Below are 17,414 nucleotides of genomic sequence, written 5' to 3'. Positions count from 1 at the left end.
AAATATTTGACTCATTTATGAATGTATTACTATGTATTAACAATAAAGTTACAGTAACAACTTGAACTGTGAGGTAGAACAGATTTTGTCATATTACAACTTATTTGTATGTTATATATCCAAGAATGAAATTATATCTTAAGTTTTGCGATTTCAGACACAGGAGATCACACCTGTGGGCTGCCACAGACAGTACTGTCTTGGTAGAACCTTGGTTAGTGTACGCATAGTGAGTTTTTTGGTTAACATTGAAGATTTATGGCTAAATGTTCGTCGGTTTCCTCTGTTTGCATACATTTTCCAACTGGCGTACAATATTAATATCACAACAAGACATGCAGTCCTTTTAAATGTCTGAGATGCAAGTGGGATGCAAGTGTCGATACTGTTTATACTGTATTTACTTATTTGCTTATCTATTTATTTATTTGGAATCTGCTTTCAAGGCGCCATCCTCCTCATCCGACAGCCATACTGAACCTGTTTTACATTTGTTTAGCGTTTTTGCAGGTTTGCAGGAGTAGGGGATGCATGGTTTCAGGTCAAATGTGCGAATGGGTACGCAACTGCAAAACGTTTGGGAACCACTGCACTTGAAGCTGCATTTGAAGCAGCATGTTACGTGATCCTGTTTATTCTTCTATTTTTCCTGCTGACTAACTAACTTTATTAACTAAGCTTACCGTATTTTCCAGACAAAAAGTTGCATCAGTCAAAAAATGTGTCCATGACGAGGAAAAAATAACAAAATATATTAGTTGCACTGGACTATACGTCATATTTATTTAGAAATTATATTTCCACAAATTCATGATCAAGAACATTTTACATATCCAACATTAATCTAGAAAGTCAAATTATTCAACTGCACAACAGCACACACAACAACAGCCGAAAAATGTGACTACTATGTGTTAAATGTAACACATTAACACTTATTCAGCTACAAAATTGTATAAAAACATACCTGGGAGGCTGAAAAGGCTAAATTAAATAACAAGCCAGCGAGTCCATCAAGTAAGTTGCTGGTATGGAAGTTCACCAAGCTCCCGATCTCATTCCACATCACTGTTGCTGTCACAAGACTAGAGCACCCTCATGCAGCTGGCAAGTACAGTATGGATTCACATTTAAAAACAACCATGAAAAAAAGTGAAATTGATAGTCTGGAAAATATGGTGCATTCTCAGTGGGACGTTAGCAATGGGAGTAAATGGCAAGATGTTTAAAATCTCTTAACTGGCCAATCATTTATGTGATTGAGATTACTAATTCCCAGTGCAAATTACATAGTACAAGTCGTGTATAGAAGGGTTTTTTTATGCATGCCATGTATGAACAATACATTTATAAATTAAAAAATATATATCTTTTTTAATGAATGAATGAATGCATTTTTAATCAGATGACTAACACTTCAAACTTGCCCTGTTAAATCAATCTCTGCCTATTTTCCTATAATGTTCTTTCCATCTTTTCCATCTCTCTCTGTATGCGCAGGTGACCTATTTTCTCTAATGTCCAAGCTGCTAGGCCAGCACAAGGATGTAGTACATATTCCTAAATACAACCCCAGCCAAATACAGAGGGTCCAACCTGAGCTGGTGGCTCAGATTCATAGCTTAATACAAAAGAAAAACATGGGCTCTCCCAGCGCTTCACTTGCCTTCCAAACCAGCAGGGATCCTATTTTGATGAGAAACAGAGTGCACAAATTCCATCAGCTTGAGGCAACGCCAAAGCTACCAAAAAGCAAGCTGCCATCTCAAAGACAAGGTGGGTATAGGAAGCCATATCGGTTTCTTCAGTGACTTTGAAACAACCCTCTGTATTCTGTATCCCGTGATCGACTGTTGTGTAACTCTGTAAGGTCTATTCAAGGGTTCTGGAGCTGAGGATCCGCCGGATAGTTGAATCTTGTATTCAGGAAAGAGCAGTGTGGTTTTCGTCCTGGTCATGGAACTATGGACCAGCTCTATACACCCAACGGGATCCTTGAGGGTGCATGGGAGTTTGCCTAACCAGACTATATGTGTTTTGTGGAGTTGGAGAAGGCATTCGATCGTACTCCTTAGGGAATTCTCTGGGGACTATTTCGGCAATATGGGATATCGGACCAGCTAATTCAGGCTGTTCGTTACTTGTATGACCGGCATCAGACTTTGGTTCGCATAACTTGCAATAACCCGGACCCATTCCCAATGAGGGTTGGTCTCTGTCAGGGCTACCCTTTGCCACTGATTCTGTTCATTACTTTTATGGAAAGAATCTCTAGGTGAAGCCAGGGCATTGAGGGCTTCTGGTTTGGTCTCTGCTTTTTGCAGATGATGTGGTCCTACTGGCTTCATCGAGACATGACCTTCAACTCTCCCTGGGTCGGTTTGCTACAGAGTGTGAAGCGGCCACCTCCAAGTCTGAGTCCATGGTTCTCTCTCGAAAAGGGGTGGAGTGCCATCTCCGGGTTGGGGTAGGATCCTGCCCCAGATGGAGGAGTTTAAGTACCTCAGGGTGTTGTTCAGGAGTGTAGGAAGGATGGAACACGAGATCAACAAGCGAATTGGTGCCGCATCTGCAGTGATGTGGACTCTACATTGGTCCGTTGTGTTGAAGAGAGAGCTAAGGCAAAAGGCAAAGCTCTCAATTTACCAGTCGATCTACGTTCTACCCTTCCTACACGTTCCTGAGCTTTGGGTAGTGACCAAACGGACAAGATCGCGGGTAGAAGCGGCTGAAGTGAGTTTTTTCCACAGGGTGGATCGGCTCTCCCTTAGAGATAAGGTGAGAAGCACTGTCAAAGCACTGTGGAACCGCTATTCCTCCGCATTGAGAAGAGCCAGATGAAGCGGCTTGGGCATCTGGTAGAATGCTTCCTGAACGCCTCTCTGGGGAGTTCAGGGCATGTCCAACCGGTAGAAGGCCTCGGGGAAGAACCAGGATAAGTTGGAGAGACTAGGTCTCTGTCAGGTCTAAGCACCTTAACAATGAAACGGAAGAAAGAAGGCATCAGTTATCAATTTTACTCGCGAGGAGAACGGAAGAGATGTACTCGGACTCGCGAGGAGAACGAAAGAGATGTACTCGGCATGCAGCCCTAAAGGACAGGGAAGTGGCAGTTGCAATGTGATGTGATCAAGCTTACACAAGAAAAACAGTTGATTGCATTTAGATGTATGATGAGAAAACAATTGGTGGACTTCGTCGTGCCTCTGCGTGCCGCTATGGTCAGATGTTTTTTGTTTCCTCTTTACAATCTTGAGTGTCTTGTTCCATTCACACTCAGCAGAAGGCCAGCAGGATACAGGGCACATACATATATACAAAGATAATACTTAAATGTGTTCACAGTCAAATATATGATAACCTCAATGAACATTAACCTATCAGTCTCCCAACTGGCCTGGGAACACCTCGGGATCCTCCGGGACGAAGTGGCTGAGGAAAGGGAAGTCTGGGCTTCCATACCTGGGCTGCTGCCCCCACGACCGGCCCCGGATAAGCAGTAGAAGATGGATGGATGGAACTATAACACCATGAACTATTTACAATTTTCACATGTGGAACTTTAACTGTGTGTGTGTGTATGTGGGCATGCGTTAAAATTTCCCTTTAATGTGTAACCTTGTGCACGAAGTCCTTCCTGCTTGCTGTGGAGCGCTTTAATACCACCACAGTCACCTTGTGACTGTTTTTACGGCTTAAAACTGCACTAAACAGGATATCCTCTATTGCATACTTTCACCAATTACCCCTTTTTGACAAAAAATTATCTCAGCCACTGAGCATTTTCTGGTGTATTTTGTCCTCTAACAACGAATAGTAACTTTGTTTACCTGTTTGAATATCTTTAGATGTTCATCTAGAGCAGAATCCAGCCTGGCCACAGGATTCTCTCCAGCTGGGACAGGTGTCAGGACTTGCCATCGATTCGGATTCCAATTTGGTTATTTTTCACAGAGGTGACCACCATTGGGGGCCAGAGTAAGTTGCTGCAAAATATCTTCAAGATCATTGCATTTGTTTGTGTTGTTGGGGTATTTTTAAAGCAAGGTCTAAATGCAGCTTAAAGAAAAAAACGCCCTGTGTTAGCTGCCAGATGATGCATTGGACTGATCTCTCAGGGCCATGCTACTTCTTATTCCAGACATGTTGCCAGAAGCAAAAGGCCAAGTCAGCACAACTTGAGGGAACAACAGTAGCCAATACAAAGTCAATGAATCCTCTTCACCATTCAAAATTCCTTTGCTTTGATCCACAGCTCTCCTGATCTGTTGAAAGTATACAATATGTTCCGAATATATGTGAGCTCCAAAAGCACTCTTGACGAAAATAACATGCAACAAATTGACACCAAAATTTGGTCTTGGTTGGTGTACATTCTCTGGTTAGCTGACAATACAGTCCACGTTTTGGCGTGTTATTAATACACTGCATGAGTCTGAACTATGTCTTTCATGTATTTTTATAACGAAACATCCTCATGAACATCCTATTAGCTTACCACTACATAGAAACAGGAACCAGAAGTGAACTTTGCCGCCTGCGCATGATGTCACCAGCGGTTCACTCTCAAAAATGTTAACACAAAACGCATATTTACAGTTTTACAATTATAGTGGTCTTCTTCTTTCTATTTCGGCTTTTCCCTTCAGGGGTCGCCACAGCAAATCAACCACCTCCATCCAACCCTGTCTCTCTCACACCAACTACCCTCATGTCCTCCTTCACTTCATCCATAAACCTCTTTGGTCTTCCTCTACGCCTCCTACCTGGCAGCTCTAAACATAACCTTCTACCAATATATTCACTATCTCTCCTGTGGACATGTCCGAACCATCTCAGTCTGGCCTCTCTGACTTTATCTCCAAGGCCTCTAACATGTAATGTCCCTCTGATGTACTCGTTCCCGATCCTATCCATCCTGGTCACCCCCAATGAGAACCTCAGCATCCAACATGGCTGGTCTCACCACAGTTTTGTATACCCTTCCTTTCATTTTAGCTGAAACTCTTCTATCACACATCACGCCTGACACTTTTCTCCACCCGTTCCATCCTGCCTGCATGCTTCTTCACCTCCTTTTCACAATTTTACTTTTACCTTCATTGAAGAGTATTTCCAAAGACACAATGTAGCAGCAAGATCAACCTAGCACCACCTTTTTGTTTTGCATTATTGTTATTGAGAGTTATTTCTGCAATTTAGTAGTGTTTCTCACCTTCTTCATCAAATGCTATCACTTGCACTTTCCATCAAAGCAGAACAGGAAAGTGGTTTCCGTGTTGATCTTGCTGACGTTTCATGTCTTGCTGACCTCAATGAAGGTAAAAGTAACCTTTATATGTTCATTTATTCCTTTCATTCATTATTTATATGCATTTAGAATGGTTTTCTAATATTTTTGGTTTTCTGAAAGAGATGAATTGAATTCACATTTTTTCTTTTTGGAATATTTTTCGATTAGAGTCAGATTTTCTGGAATGGATCAATGATGCTATCGAAGGTTCTATTGTATTGGAAATGAATGTTGTCTCTGTATATGAAAATATGAAACAGACAATTTTTTCTCTTGCTTTTAAGTTCTTTTGACAGCCAAGCTGCATACCAGCAGAGGTTCTCTGGCCCTATTCAGCAGTCCACTATTCTGGTTGTGAATGCTGACAATGGCAACATCATCAAGGCTTCTGGAAGAAATATGTAAGTCCAATGTGAATGAAATCAATATAAAAGATGAAGTACAACATCACTCACACTTGGCTGTGGCCAAGGGGAAGCTAATGGACTCACCAGCAATTAGACAGACAGACAACTACTCATGCTGACAGTCACACTTTGACAAAATGAGCTTAACAGCATGTTATGTTAACACAATGCACACAGATGACTTGGCTGGTCAAGATGTCAAAATGCAGGGTTGCTGTGGCAGTGACCGACACTTTTCTCTTTATTACAATCCACTGATCCATTACAAATATTTCATGCTGGTTATAGAAAGCGGTTACTTAATTTGTATTATAATAATGTCAATGGTTTGGTTTAATGGGTGCACGCTTGAAGGAAATTTGCACTTTTTGGGGAATTTTGCCCATCAGCTGCAATCTTGAACACACATGACTTTCTCTTTTCGGTGCGTAATAAAAACAGCTAAAACAAGGCAGTAGATTAATGCATACAATACCTAGTATTCCGCCTATAAAGCCTTCATATCCGGTCACGTAACAATATACATTGCAAAAGAAATCAAAAGAAACAAATATAAATATATATTGATAAATACGGATACAATAAACCATATAAACACTTTGCACCTCAATTGATGCACTCTCGCTGTAGGGGCAATGCACGACTGACTTTACTCAACACGCATACAGCAGGTAAAAAATATTTGACATTTGCCCAGTTAAACTGTCAAAATCTGACATTATATTCCATCTAATGCAAGCCCTGCTACAGGAATAAGTAATCACTTGTGTCCTCGGTATAGGCAGAAGTGTACAGTGCCATTACGATGTCAGTATAGTAGTAAACAGTTCATATCACTCAGCTATTACATGCTCAGTTATAGCTATTTTTCGCTCCAATCTTGCAGGTTTTACTTACCTCATGGAATAACAACAGATATGGACAATAATTACTGGGTAACTGATGTGGCTCTTCATCAGGTAGGATCAATTAACCCTTTTTTATTATGTAGCTGATAACACTGTTTTTGTCTTTTTTTAATAGTGTCATAAGAATAACATATTTTAATAGTAGTGTTGTCTTGATCTTTAATTAGTAAGAAATATTTTTTTAGTCACAAAAGAAATGATCATGTGCCTGCACTATAAGTATTGTCTGTCATACGCTCCTCAGGTTTTAAAAGTGAGCAGTGATGGCAGCGACAGAACCTTGCTGTCACTGGGCGAGGCGTTCACGGCAGGAAGTGACCACGGCCATTTCTGTCAGCCGACCGACGTGGCTGTTGACTACCAAACGGGGAACATTTTTGTTTCTGACGGCTACTGTAATGCCAGGATACTGAAGTTTTCTGCTGATGGCAAATACCTTTCTGAGTGGGGAGCTGGTAGGACCATTGCTCTAGATACACACACACACTCACACTTTATTTCATGGTGTGATTTGTCCACTTGCTGAGACTGCTGAAAAAGTATAGACACATCAATAGGCTATGTGGCTCATGTCATCAATCATATCATCAAGCACATTCTGATGTATTGTCTAACATAACCTCCCCGCTCAAGGTAGTAAACATATTTCCATGAATATGGCCATAACATTATTGGCAATCCTTTTATCATTTAGGCTCATCAGACAGGAGGAGACATATACCCTTTCGGATCCCCCACAGTCTGGCATTTCTTCCTGAGAGAAACGAGTTGTGTGTGGCTGACCGAGAGAACGGACGCATTCAGTGCTTCACAGCCCACAATGGAGAGTTTGTCAAGGAAATCAAGAAAGAGGAGTTTGGCGGCAGCGTCTATGCTATCACCTTCCTCCCTGTTGGGGGTGAGTTCATCCACCCAGCTGGCCAATGGGAAAATTACACCTTATCTCCGACAATGAACCGATTTCATCTGTCGCTCCATGATTCGTATTATTTTATTTAATTAGCAATGGGATTATTTTTAACAGTAGTACATTCTCCAAAAATAGATACTGCTAATAATGACATTTAGGGGGTTTTTTGTATTGTATTTTTTATTCAACCAGGTTAAAAACGCATTGGCATCAAAAAGAATGACTTGGTCCAAGTGGCAGCAGTACAACATAAACATTACACATAAAAAACATAATAGGCTACAGACAGGAAATGTATCACACAGTTAGAGAAAACATTTTCATTGTTGCGTGTGTGTGTGTGTGCGCATGTGTGTGTCTAGGTGAAGACAGCCTCATCTTTGCAGTGAATGGGCAATCTATGTATGGACACCCCCCTCCTCCAAGTGGCTTTGCAATAAACTATTCAACTAAGGATATTGTGGATACCTTCATCCCGAAGAAGAGGGTAAAGAAACTTTATCACCTCACAAATGTTTGTGTGTCTCTTAGAAATGCTATTGTAGCATACACAGTCACATAATGTCGCTAGAAATGTCAAAAATCAAAATTGTAAGACCAGTTGAAAAATTACATTTAATAAATCATATTTCACACATCTTAAGAGCCTCAAAATGCAAGTAGTGGGAAGAAGACAAAAAATGTTTGAGTAATCAATTTATTGCAAACAAACATTAAACTGAAATAGATAGTTCATCAGCTGATCAAAAGTTTTAAGAGGGTGGGCTCTATTTTCGTGGCGCAGCGCAAGGGGGCGGAGTGTGGTGCAACCCGTGCAGTTGTAATTTCGTTCAACACACCACTGTGTATAGCCAATTTAGTGATCTGGTGCACCATCAGCTTGCCGCAGTGAAAGTTTTGCGACAAGATGTGCACTGAAAGCTTACCAGCTCTGACCTGGTCTATTCTCAGCGCAGGCTAAGCGCAGGCTAAGCGCACGCTGCGCAGTGGTAAATTGGCTGACAGGCGCACAATGCACAGACGTCACCAAAACCTCACAGGCAGGTTTTTCAGAGTGTCAGTCACATTTCAATGCAATAAACAATCCCAGTAACCACTATTTAATGTAATCGTCTGAACCAACATGTACATTTTTGTATTAATTGTCCCATCACATCTGATGTCAGATCAACGTCAGATCATAATGGGAACTCAACCTGACGGCAACTGAAAGTATGATGCCAACTAATGACGTCACATCTCTCAGCCAACCACAAACAGTCATGGCATCCGATACGGACGATATATTCGGCTTTTCTCATTGGCATATCTCATCTGATGAATCTCGTTCAAAGAGAAACAAAAGAGAAGGAAAAAAAAAGAGAAGCTTGTTGAATAAATGAAAGCCAGTCGGTGTCTTAAGGATTTACCTGTGATTGTCCATATTTTTATGTTTTAATCTTCATTCATAACATGATCTGAAAATATGGAGTACATGCACGGAGGATGAGGAGGAGATACCGCGAATACGCCATCAAAGGTTCTCCTATTTGGCGATGACAGAGCAGGAATGATGGTGGATCACAAGCACGGTGCCTGGATGAGCCTGCTGCTGTGTTTAATGTGACTGTCGGGAACAGATGACGTGTCCCACAAGGTGGCCTCTGATGCGCAGATCAGTGGGCCCTGTGCATTTAAAGGCAACGAAATGCGTTCATTTGATCGATTAATATTACACTCGGCTACACACTCCCATGCATTCTTTCCTCCGTCTTTGTAACTTGCGCTGGTTGGCGGGACGGAGGCGTGGGTGCGCCACGTTGTGTCGACTGTGCCACTGGCAAAAATTGCAAATTTGATGATGACGTTACCTCACTTCACCACTGCCACACATGGATTACAGTCCTTTGGGAAACACCACAAAGAAGATAATGTGATTCAGAGTTAAATGTATTTTTTACGACTGTATTTTCAGGCGTTTCAAATGCCTCATGATATTGCTGTCAACAAAAATGGCAGCATCTTCGTGGGAGATGCAGGCAGCAACACAGTCTTCAAATTCACTGCTGAGAGTAAGTCCTACTGTCTTGTTTGGTTTCCACAGCATCTTCTCTATGATGCAACTAGTTTCACAATTCAGTTGTTTTTCTTTCCTATTTTGCTTCTGTATTCCAGAGGCACATCGTTCAGTCAAGAAAGCTGGAATTGAAGTTGAAGAACTTGAAGGTGAGTTTTCTTTCTTTAAAGCATGGTGGACCCTTCAAGGTTGGATGAAATCATTTTTTTTTACATAGAAATGAAAAGAAATTGATGTCATGATAAATCATTTTAGTCCTGATGTCGGAAGTGTACTGGTGTGCCATAATCAAGGTCCAGTACGTATATGAGTTTTAAGGTCAGAGTACAATGAATAATAAAATATTAGTGCTACCGGAACTCCTTTCCTGGGCATATATATAACAACAGCGTGTCAAGTGAGTGTCTGTTTGCTGTTATTAATCATGGCAGACTTCCAGAGAGCTGCTGCCGCAGACTACTTTTAGACTTGTCAGGATCCAGAATCATATCTTTTTTAGCCTGAATACACAAAGGATGAGCTCCAGGTTTTAGATGCTGAGCCTGCAAGACGAGGGAGTGAAATAATAAACTGGAAAAGATGCCCCAGACCGACTGAACCAGATGGATAACTGAGCAAGTAACCACGATATTGATTATCATACATGGAGCACATAATTTGGTTGGATCTCGCTGCCACATTGTGTTTTTTTTAAAGACTTCAATGACGGTATAAGTTAGCTTAAATGTTTATTTATCTATTCCATTCATCATTTTAGATGCATTTTGAATTGTTTACTTCATGCAAAATGTATTTGGCAATGGTAATGGTAATGGTTTTATTTCTTTTAAACATGCATCAGATTAAAATTGAGTGCATCGCATAATCAGTTGACAGTTCCACATGTCCAAAAGGAGTAGGAAGAAGCAAAGCTTATTAAATTAATGATTAATGCCGCTGACCAAGGTTCTACTATACATGTTCCGTTTCACTTGTTACTGCTTTTTAGCCATCATCGCATTTTTCCGCTTTACTATCACTGCTGCTCTCTTGGTATCGTCAGCTCAACAAAGCTGAAGTCTCATGAGTCTGCATTATTTAGAGTATTACTATTTCAATGTGGAGATTCCACTGGAGTGAATGTTCATTAAAGAGGGACTGTGGTGTCAATGATGCATTGCTATGGGCTATTTGCATTTTGTTTGGGGTGACCATATTTTGATTTACAAAGTCCAGAACACTTGGTCTGACAATGAGATAATCGAATGATACTCAGATGATTTGAAAATGGCTCATAATTTCAATACATTTATCCTCTGTATGGATAGAAATCATGAAAATACAAATATTTTATATCATTGTATTTTTATTGATCTTATTAATTTATTTAATATGAATTATTTTAATATAAATATTAAAATACTAATAAAATTTATATATATTTGGAAAATGCAAGAATAATAAAATGTCATCTACCAAGTGGTTAGCACGCAGGCCTCACAGCTCGGAGACCCGAGTTCAATTCCAACCTCGGCCATCTCTGTGTGGAGTTTGCATGTTCTCCCTGTGCATGCGTGGGTTTTCTCCGGGTACTCCGGTTTCCTCCCACATTCCAAAAACATGCTAGGTTAATTGGCGACTCCAAATTGTCCATAGGTATGAATGTGAGTGCGAATGGTTGTTTGTCTATATGTGCCCTGTCATTGGCTGGCGACCAGTCCAGGTTGTACCCCGCCTCTCGCCCGAAGACAGCTGGGATAGGCTCCATCGCCCCCGCGACCCTCGTGAGGATAAGCGGTAGAAAATGAATGAATTAATGAAAACGCCATCTATAATAAAATATATCTCTATACTGTATATACTACCAGGAAGTTTGGGGAAAACAGGATGTTTGGTCACCCGAATGTTTTTTTTCTTTACAAATGCAAAGCCTGTTAATCATTGCATTTGTGTGTGCAGAAATTGAGACATTTATCCAAACCAAGGTGAAGCCTGAGCAGAACATATCAGCAGCAGTCCAAAAGAAGCCCCAGCACCTTCAGCCACAGCAAGATGAGAAGAAAAAGAATGTGTCAAACAAAGAGCAAACTCTCCTTCCAGTTTTCATCTCTGTGCTTCTGCTGCTCCCTCTTGTGCTGCTCATCTCTGTAGGAGTCTTCTTCTGCTGGAGGAAAAACCGTAAGCATCCACTTGTGTTCTTTTGTGGACCCCACTTGTTTATTGCTTACAAACCCAACCCAATATGTGAATTTCCGCAAAGACGCATTCAATATTGATGAATGGAATGTGAGAAAACATAGAAAAGATGTTTATGATTTTCTAAATATATTTTTTGCCATTATTAGAGCCGTGTAGATATGAAATAGCACCCCCATAGTGACCTTTACAGTCCTATTATTCTTTGTTTCCACCTACACTAATGCACAGGCCATCACTGAAAGGACTCAAGAGACGGCCGCGGCTCATAGCTTATAGCAAGCTACCAAACTAACGAGTTAGCTTCCAATTTATTTGTTCTGAACTTGATGTTTTTCACAATGAATCCCAGAAGACGGACAGCGTGAAACGCACATTTCTCTGTCTTTACAAAAAGCCTGTCTTCAAGGAGATGCTGCAGGGCTAAACAAACTTGTTTGATGTGTAACTCAGGAGTGGCAGAAACCATAACAATACTGTATCATCTAGCTGTCCGCAGTAGCAGAGCAATAACTACAGGCATGCCCAGTGGAGTTCTCTGAAAAAACAGAGAAAAAAAGTAGGCACAAAATAAGAGACAGCAGCTATGCAAAGACAGAATGCAACACCCCTGCATGCATTGTTCATAGTTTTTTTCATTGGAATGAACTCACATCGGCATAATCCACTTTATGGCAGACTTGGAAGTGGAACAAATGTTTGGAATGCTGACGTTTGGTTTGCATCAGTGGAGAAATGACAGTGACCTCATTCATGTCAGGATCAAATTGTCATGAAAGTCATTGAAGAAGTCATGTTTTGCTATGATGTACTAGCTATTTATTGATATTTACTGCCAGAGGTGCTATCATGCTTGTGCTATGATGATTGGGATATATGGAGGCTCAGCAAGTTTGTAAAAGTTTGTAAACTTTACAATGAGAGTAATTGAGCCACCACTGCATCCAATAAGATAAATAGTATTTACAATCAAAATATCAGGCTATTTCACACATACCGGTACAGTGTACTGTACTTTACTGTACATATACTTACAATATACACGGTATACTGTAAGTATATGTACAGTATGTTAGCCATACATATGCGTATTGTAAGTAACCCGTGGGTGTGCAGGTTGCAATACAACCTCTTCTGCTTTTTTTAGCTCAAATATGTTGGCTCTTGTCTGTCTGCAGACCGACGAGAGGACCTGAAGATGGAACCCAGCGCTGTTGGAGGGATCTTGGAAAAAATCAGAGGTAATGTATTTCTACAAAATTTCATGTATGGGTTTAGGGCAGGGGGATCTCATCGCAGTGAAACAGTGAAAGAGTGAAAGGGCTGTATTTACAAAATCAATTCTACATACAACACCCCATCATGACAACGGGGAACACGTTTAATGTTTGCAGATGTATTACAAATAAAAAAAAACATGAAGTCGGGTGTTCTCATTCATCCAGGTAATTATACGTGCACACACAGCGTTTGTTTTGCTGCCATCTGTGCTCTGTCAACATGTCAGCGGTTGACACTCCCGGCGAAAGACAAATAGGGAAAATAGCAAACAGAATATTAGAAATGGAACGTTTTATCACCATTAATGAGGAGGACACTCTTGAAATGATTTGATTAAATAGTACGTGATAATAAGCTCATGATTAAATAGTATGTGATAATAAGATCATCATATGGTTTGTCTGGTATCAGGCCCAGTATCATGACCTCATAACCTATAATTCTACACTGGTCCTATTGCACTGGTGAGACAGTAGCATTGTGGCGACTCCGAAATCAAAGAAAAGGGGTCTTATAATGTAAACTTATTATTTATTATAATAAGGATTGTTCTAACTTCCCACCCCGCTCAGGTAAAGCAGTTGGCAGCCTGAACCTGGGAAACTTCTTTGCTTCCCGTAAGGGTTACAGTCGTCAGGGCTTCGACCAGCTGAGCACTGACGGAAGTGACCAGGAAAGGAACGAGCATGAGAGCAGCGAGTCGGAGAACGAGGAATACTCTGCTGTCCCACCGCGGCCTCCACCCTCCTCTTAAGACACATGCAACCAATCAGCAAGCTTCTGCTTTCACGGTCAGTCATCATAGTGTAACTGTTGTGTTAGCTGCCAATATTATTGTGGACATATTTAGGTATGGACTGTACAGAAAATGTTTTTCTGAAGCCAATTGATTTCACCTTCATTTGCCCACGAGGATGAAGAAAACACAATGTTGGTGTCACCATTTCACTCTGACGAACTTTTACTCTCTGATGACTTTGGGAACTGAAATGTTTTTAATGAGATGTGTTCGATGGCCAAGAAGTGCAAAACATTTTAACAAACAACAAAGCCAATTACATTTACCCAAAGCCACTTTCTGGCTAGTAAGTGCAAAACACTGAAACAAACCGTGACATGCTAACATTTCAGAAAACAAAGTAATATTTCATAAATGACATGAAGAAAAAGTGAAACAAATTTGTGTGTTATGCATATACGTAGGCTGGGTACGTTACGCTCGGATTTAAACTGGAGGAACATCCACGCTGGTGTCCATGTCCGTGTCTCGTGTCCGTGTATAAAACAAGACCCATATCTATCAATCACAAGACCCGATATCGAGCAAGAAGATGGGAAAGTAGCATAAACGGTTCCACTACAGCCGTATTGGAACCTGTGGCGCAAAGTAAGAGTTTCACCCACGGTAACAAAACCCCTAGACTACACAGGAACACATATTCCACAACTTAAAACCAATATCTTCAGGCAAAGCAATACAAGCTATTTTGATAAGGGTGACGTTTGCTTTAACAATTTCATTTATTTAACAATTTCACCCCCGTGGAAAAACAGTGAAAGGAAGGAAACATACAAGAATATATTCTTATATACTATATATAAGATATATTATATATATAATATATATTATAATATATAATATATACTTGGGGTACCAACCCGGACACATTTACTATGTCTGATGTGGATGTTTGATTGCCTTGTTTTCAACTAGCCTGCGTCTTTATGCAACACACCTTGCACACCATGTGGGATTTGGTTTATCCCCTTTCCGATTTGTGTGATTGTACTTTGTTTCATGAAATGCTCATTTGTTTCGGTTCATTAAAGTTTTTTTTTATATACTTCGCAGCCACTGTAGATTTGGAAGGAAATATAGAAATGATGTAGTTTTGAAGAATGACTATTTTAACAGCCCTAATGTAAGTGCATTCTTCCATGTAGCAAAATGGTATTTGTTTGTCCTCATGTCATCTTTAGTCCATGTATCAGTTACTCAAATTCATATTATTCTGATACACATATTCATGTTTCAATTTTGTGCCTTTCTTATGGGTTTTTTGCCTTTTTTTCATCATCTGCCATTATTAAATGAGAGGGAAATTCAAATAGAGAATTTAAAGCGACCATCAAGCTGAAGGAGGGGTCTTCCTCGTCATGGGTGTCTTGTGTGACTCCTGAAGTTGCTGACAGGTGCTAGCAAGCCAAGCGGCATGCAGCTTCGGTTGTGGTCCAGGGAAAAACTCAGGTGTGGGAGGAGTTGGGTGAGACCAGAGAGCACAATTTTCAAGGGGGGCGCAATGCACTGTTGACAGTGAGGACGGACGCCTGCTAACCTCAACTGAGGCCCTTCCCAATCCCACTGACTTACCTTCTGCAGCGGGAACAGCGAGTCTGAGGTTGTCAAAAAATTGTCAGACCGGGGTGGTGGTGATCAGAGGCTGGGATCAAACCCTGGGAAAGTCAATTCCAGCGTGCTGAGTTGTGACTGTTGGTCGAACCTCGGCTACATGAGGTGCAATGTGGTTTTTGTCCTTTGCTCTACACCTTTGCAAGGGTTCTGGAGGGTACGGGGTAGTTTGCCAACCAGTACACACGTGCTTTGTGGACTTGGAAAAGATGTTCGACTGTGTTCCTGGTCTGCTCTGGGAGTTTGGGATTGGTGGTATGCTACTTTGTGCCATTCCGTCCTTTTATAACCGGAGCAGGGGCCTGGATTTCTTTCCCAGCCCTAAGTCGAGCCTGTTCCTGGTGAACTTTGGCCTCCGCCAAGGCTGCCCTTTCTCACTGATTCACAATTTTTATGGACAGAATTTCTAGACGCACCCAAGGTTTTGGGGGTGTCCTGTTTGGGGGCCTACTGGGACAGTTTGCGGTTTTGAGTGTGATGCTTCTGGGATGAGACTCAGCACCTCCAAATCTGAAGCCATGGTTCACACAGAAAAGGGTGGATTGCACCCCCTGAGTTGGGCGGCATGAAGTCTTGTCCCCAGGTGGAGGAGTTAAGGATCTCGGATTCTTGTTCATGAATGACGGAAAGCTAGAGTGATGCCGTCTTTGGTCCAAAGCTCTTGATTTATTGAATGATATATATTCCCACCCTCATCCACGGTACCTTTGGGTAGGGACTGAAAGATATAAGTGCCCGAAATGAATTTCCTCAGTAGGCTGGTTAGACTGACCACTGGCCACACTGAAGGGATTATGTCTCATAGCTGGCCCGGGAGCACCTTGGTGTCCCCTCGGTGGAACTGGAAGCAGTGGCCAGAGACCAAAAAGTCCTACTGACTCTGCTGCCCCTGCAACCCAGACTCGGATTAGCGGTTAAATTGATAAATTAGAGGGAAAATGCTGCTACTTTACTGAATATGTTTTCTTCTTCTGGCCTCAGTGGAAAAACAACATACATAAGTCATATTTTGTTTGGGAAAGTCATATATTTGTTATTTTGGGAATGTAAACAATAAACTAATACTAATTGAACAGCCAAGTCTCCAGCGCTGTATCAAGGAATATACACAGCAGAGATAATTATTCTGGTTTACACGTTGCTTTTGGCCAGCAATGTTAATGATAAAATGTTTCCCTCACCACAAAGCACAGGTATGGAGTTGAAGGTGATATTTTGGAAGCGCCTTCCTAAATATCATGGCTACCACACAGGAAAGTTATTCCATCCATGTTTGTCAGACATTTACGTTCTTCTGCTTTGTTGCTTCATTTGCACGTGAATGAGTAATTATTAAGTATTCAAGCATGCCATAGAAATAGAATGTTGCATTCACACGTCAGTTGATATTTATTGTCACACACTGGTTTTGCTGCAAAAGTACTATTTTAGTAACAATGTTATTTGTGTAATAAAGTGTCTGCAAAGCATCCCGGTGTTGTTTGTCTGTGTTTTTGAATGTCACATCATTTTCAACTGAATGGGAATGTCTGCTCTTCAATTGGGAGGTCAAACATTTATATGAAGACATGTTATATTGTTAATAAAATTCACTAACAATTGAGGTAACCCCCCTTAATTAAGCGTCTGAACTTCTGGAATGTTGCTAAAGTACCACATATAACAACATATTTTCCAGACAAGAGGTCGCTAGTTAGTTAGTCATGTCAAATTAAAGATTATTCAACTCCACAATAGTATAAAGGACATAGCTGGGAGGCTGAATAGGATAAATGACAACCAGCAACAAGGCACTGCTAAGCGCCACAATGGCGGTTGGCCGTGCCTAGGAACTACAGTTGCTAAATGCCACGTCACAGTGGCCAGCTGACCCTTCTGAAGAAGAGTGCGGATGACAGTCGAAACATGTCAAGGTACAATTTTCCCTCATCATACTTTAGTTTGTCCAAATATAAGACATTGAACTTTCATTGT

At 41.0% G+C, this 17,414-nt stretch overlaps 1 protein-coding gene across 2 annotated transcripts in view; it reads left to right on the top strand.

The window, feature by feature from the left end:
• The window catches only part of pam (peptidylglycine alpha-amidating monooxygenase), a 40,179-nt gene extending 23,270 nt beyond the window's left edge, over positions 1 to 16,909 (top strand). The window contains exons 16-27 of one of the 2 annotated variants that reach the window (XM_058060251.1): positions 1,501 to 1,776; positions 3,849 to 3,978; positions 5,578 to 5,694; positions 6,587 to 6,659; positions 6,853 to 7,063; positions 7,303 to 7,506; positions 7,881 to 8,005; positions 9,473 to 9,569; positions 9,673 to 9,723; positions 11,513 to 11,731; positions 12,928 to 12,990; positions 13,603 to 16,909. In XM_058060251.1, coding sequence (XP_057916234.1) covers positions 1,501 to 1,776; positions 3,849 to 3,978; positions 5,578 to 5,694; positions 6,587 to 6,659; positions 6,853 to 7,063; positions 7,303 to 7,506; positions 7,881 to 8,005; positions 9,473 to 9,569; positions 9,673 to 9,723; positions 11,513 to 11,731; positions 12,928 to 12,990; positions 13,603 to 13,784 — 1,748 coding nt within the window. In that variant the 3' untranslated portion in view covers positions 13,785 to 16,909. The remainder of the gene's footprint in view (positions 1 to 1,500; positions 1,777 to 3,848; positions 3,979 to 5,577; positions 5,695 to 6,586; positions 6,660 to 6,852; positions 7,064 to 7,302; positions 7,507 to 7,880; positions 8,006 to 9,472; positions 9,570 to 9,672; positions 9,724 to 11,512; positions 11,732 to 12,927; positions 12,991 to 13,602) is intronic. The other variant, XM_058060259.1, reaches the window with a different exon arrangement.
• The last annotated feature ends 505 nt before the right edge of the window (positions 16,910 to 17,414 follow it).

The sequence above is a fragment of the Doryrhamphus excisus genome, chromosome 2 (assembly GCF_030265055.1).
Source record: "Doryrhamphus excisus isolate RoL2022-K1 chromosome 2, RoL_Dexc_1.0, whole genome shotgun sequence".
Taxonomy (NCBI): domain Eukaryota; kingdom Metazoa; phylum Chordata; class Actinopteri; order Syngnathiformes; family Syngnathidae; genus Doryrhamphus; species Doryrhamphus excisus.
Note: the sequence above shows the minus strand (reverse complement) of the source record. Positions and strands in the feature narration are given on the sequence as shown.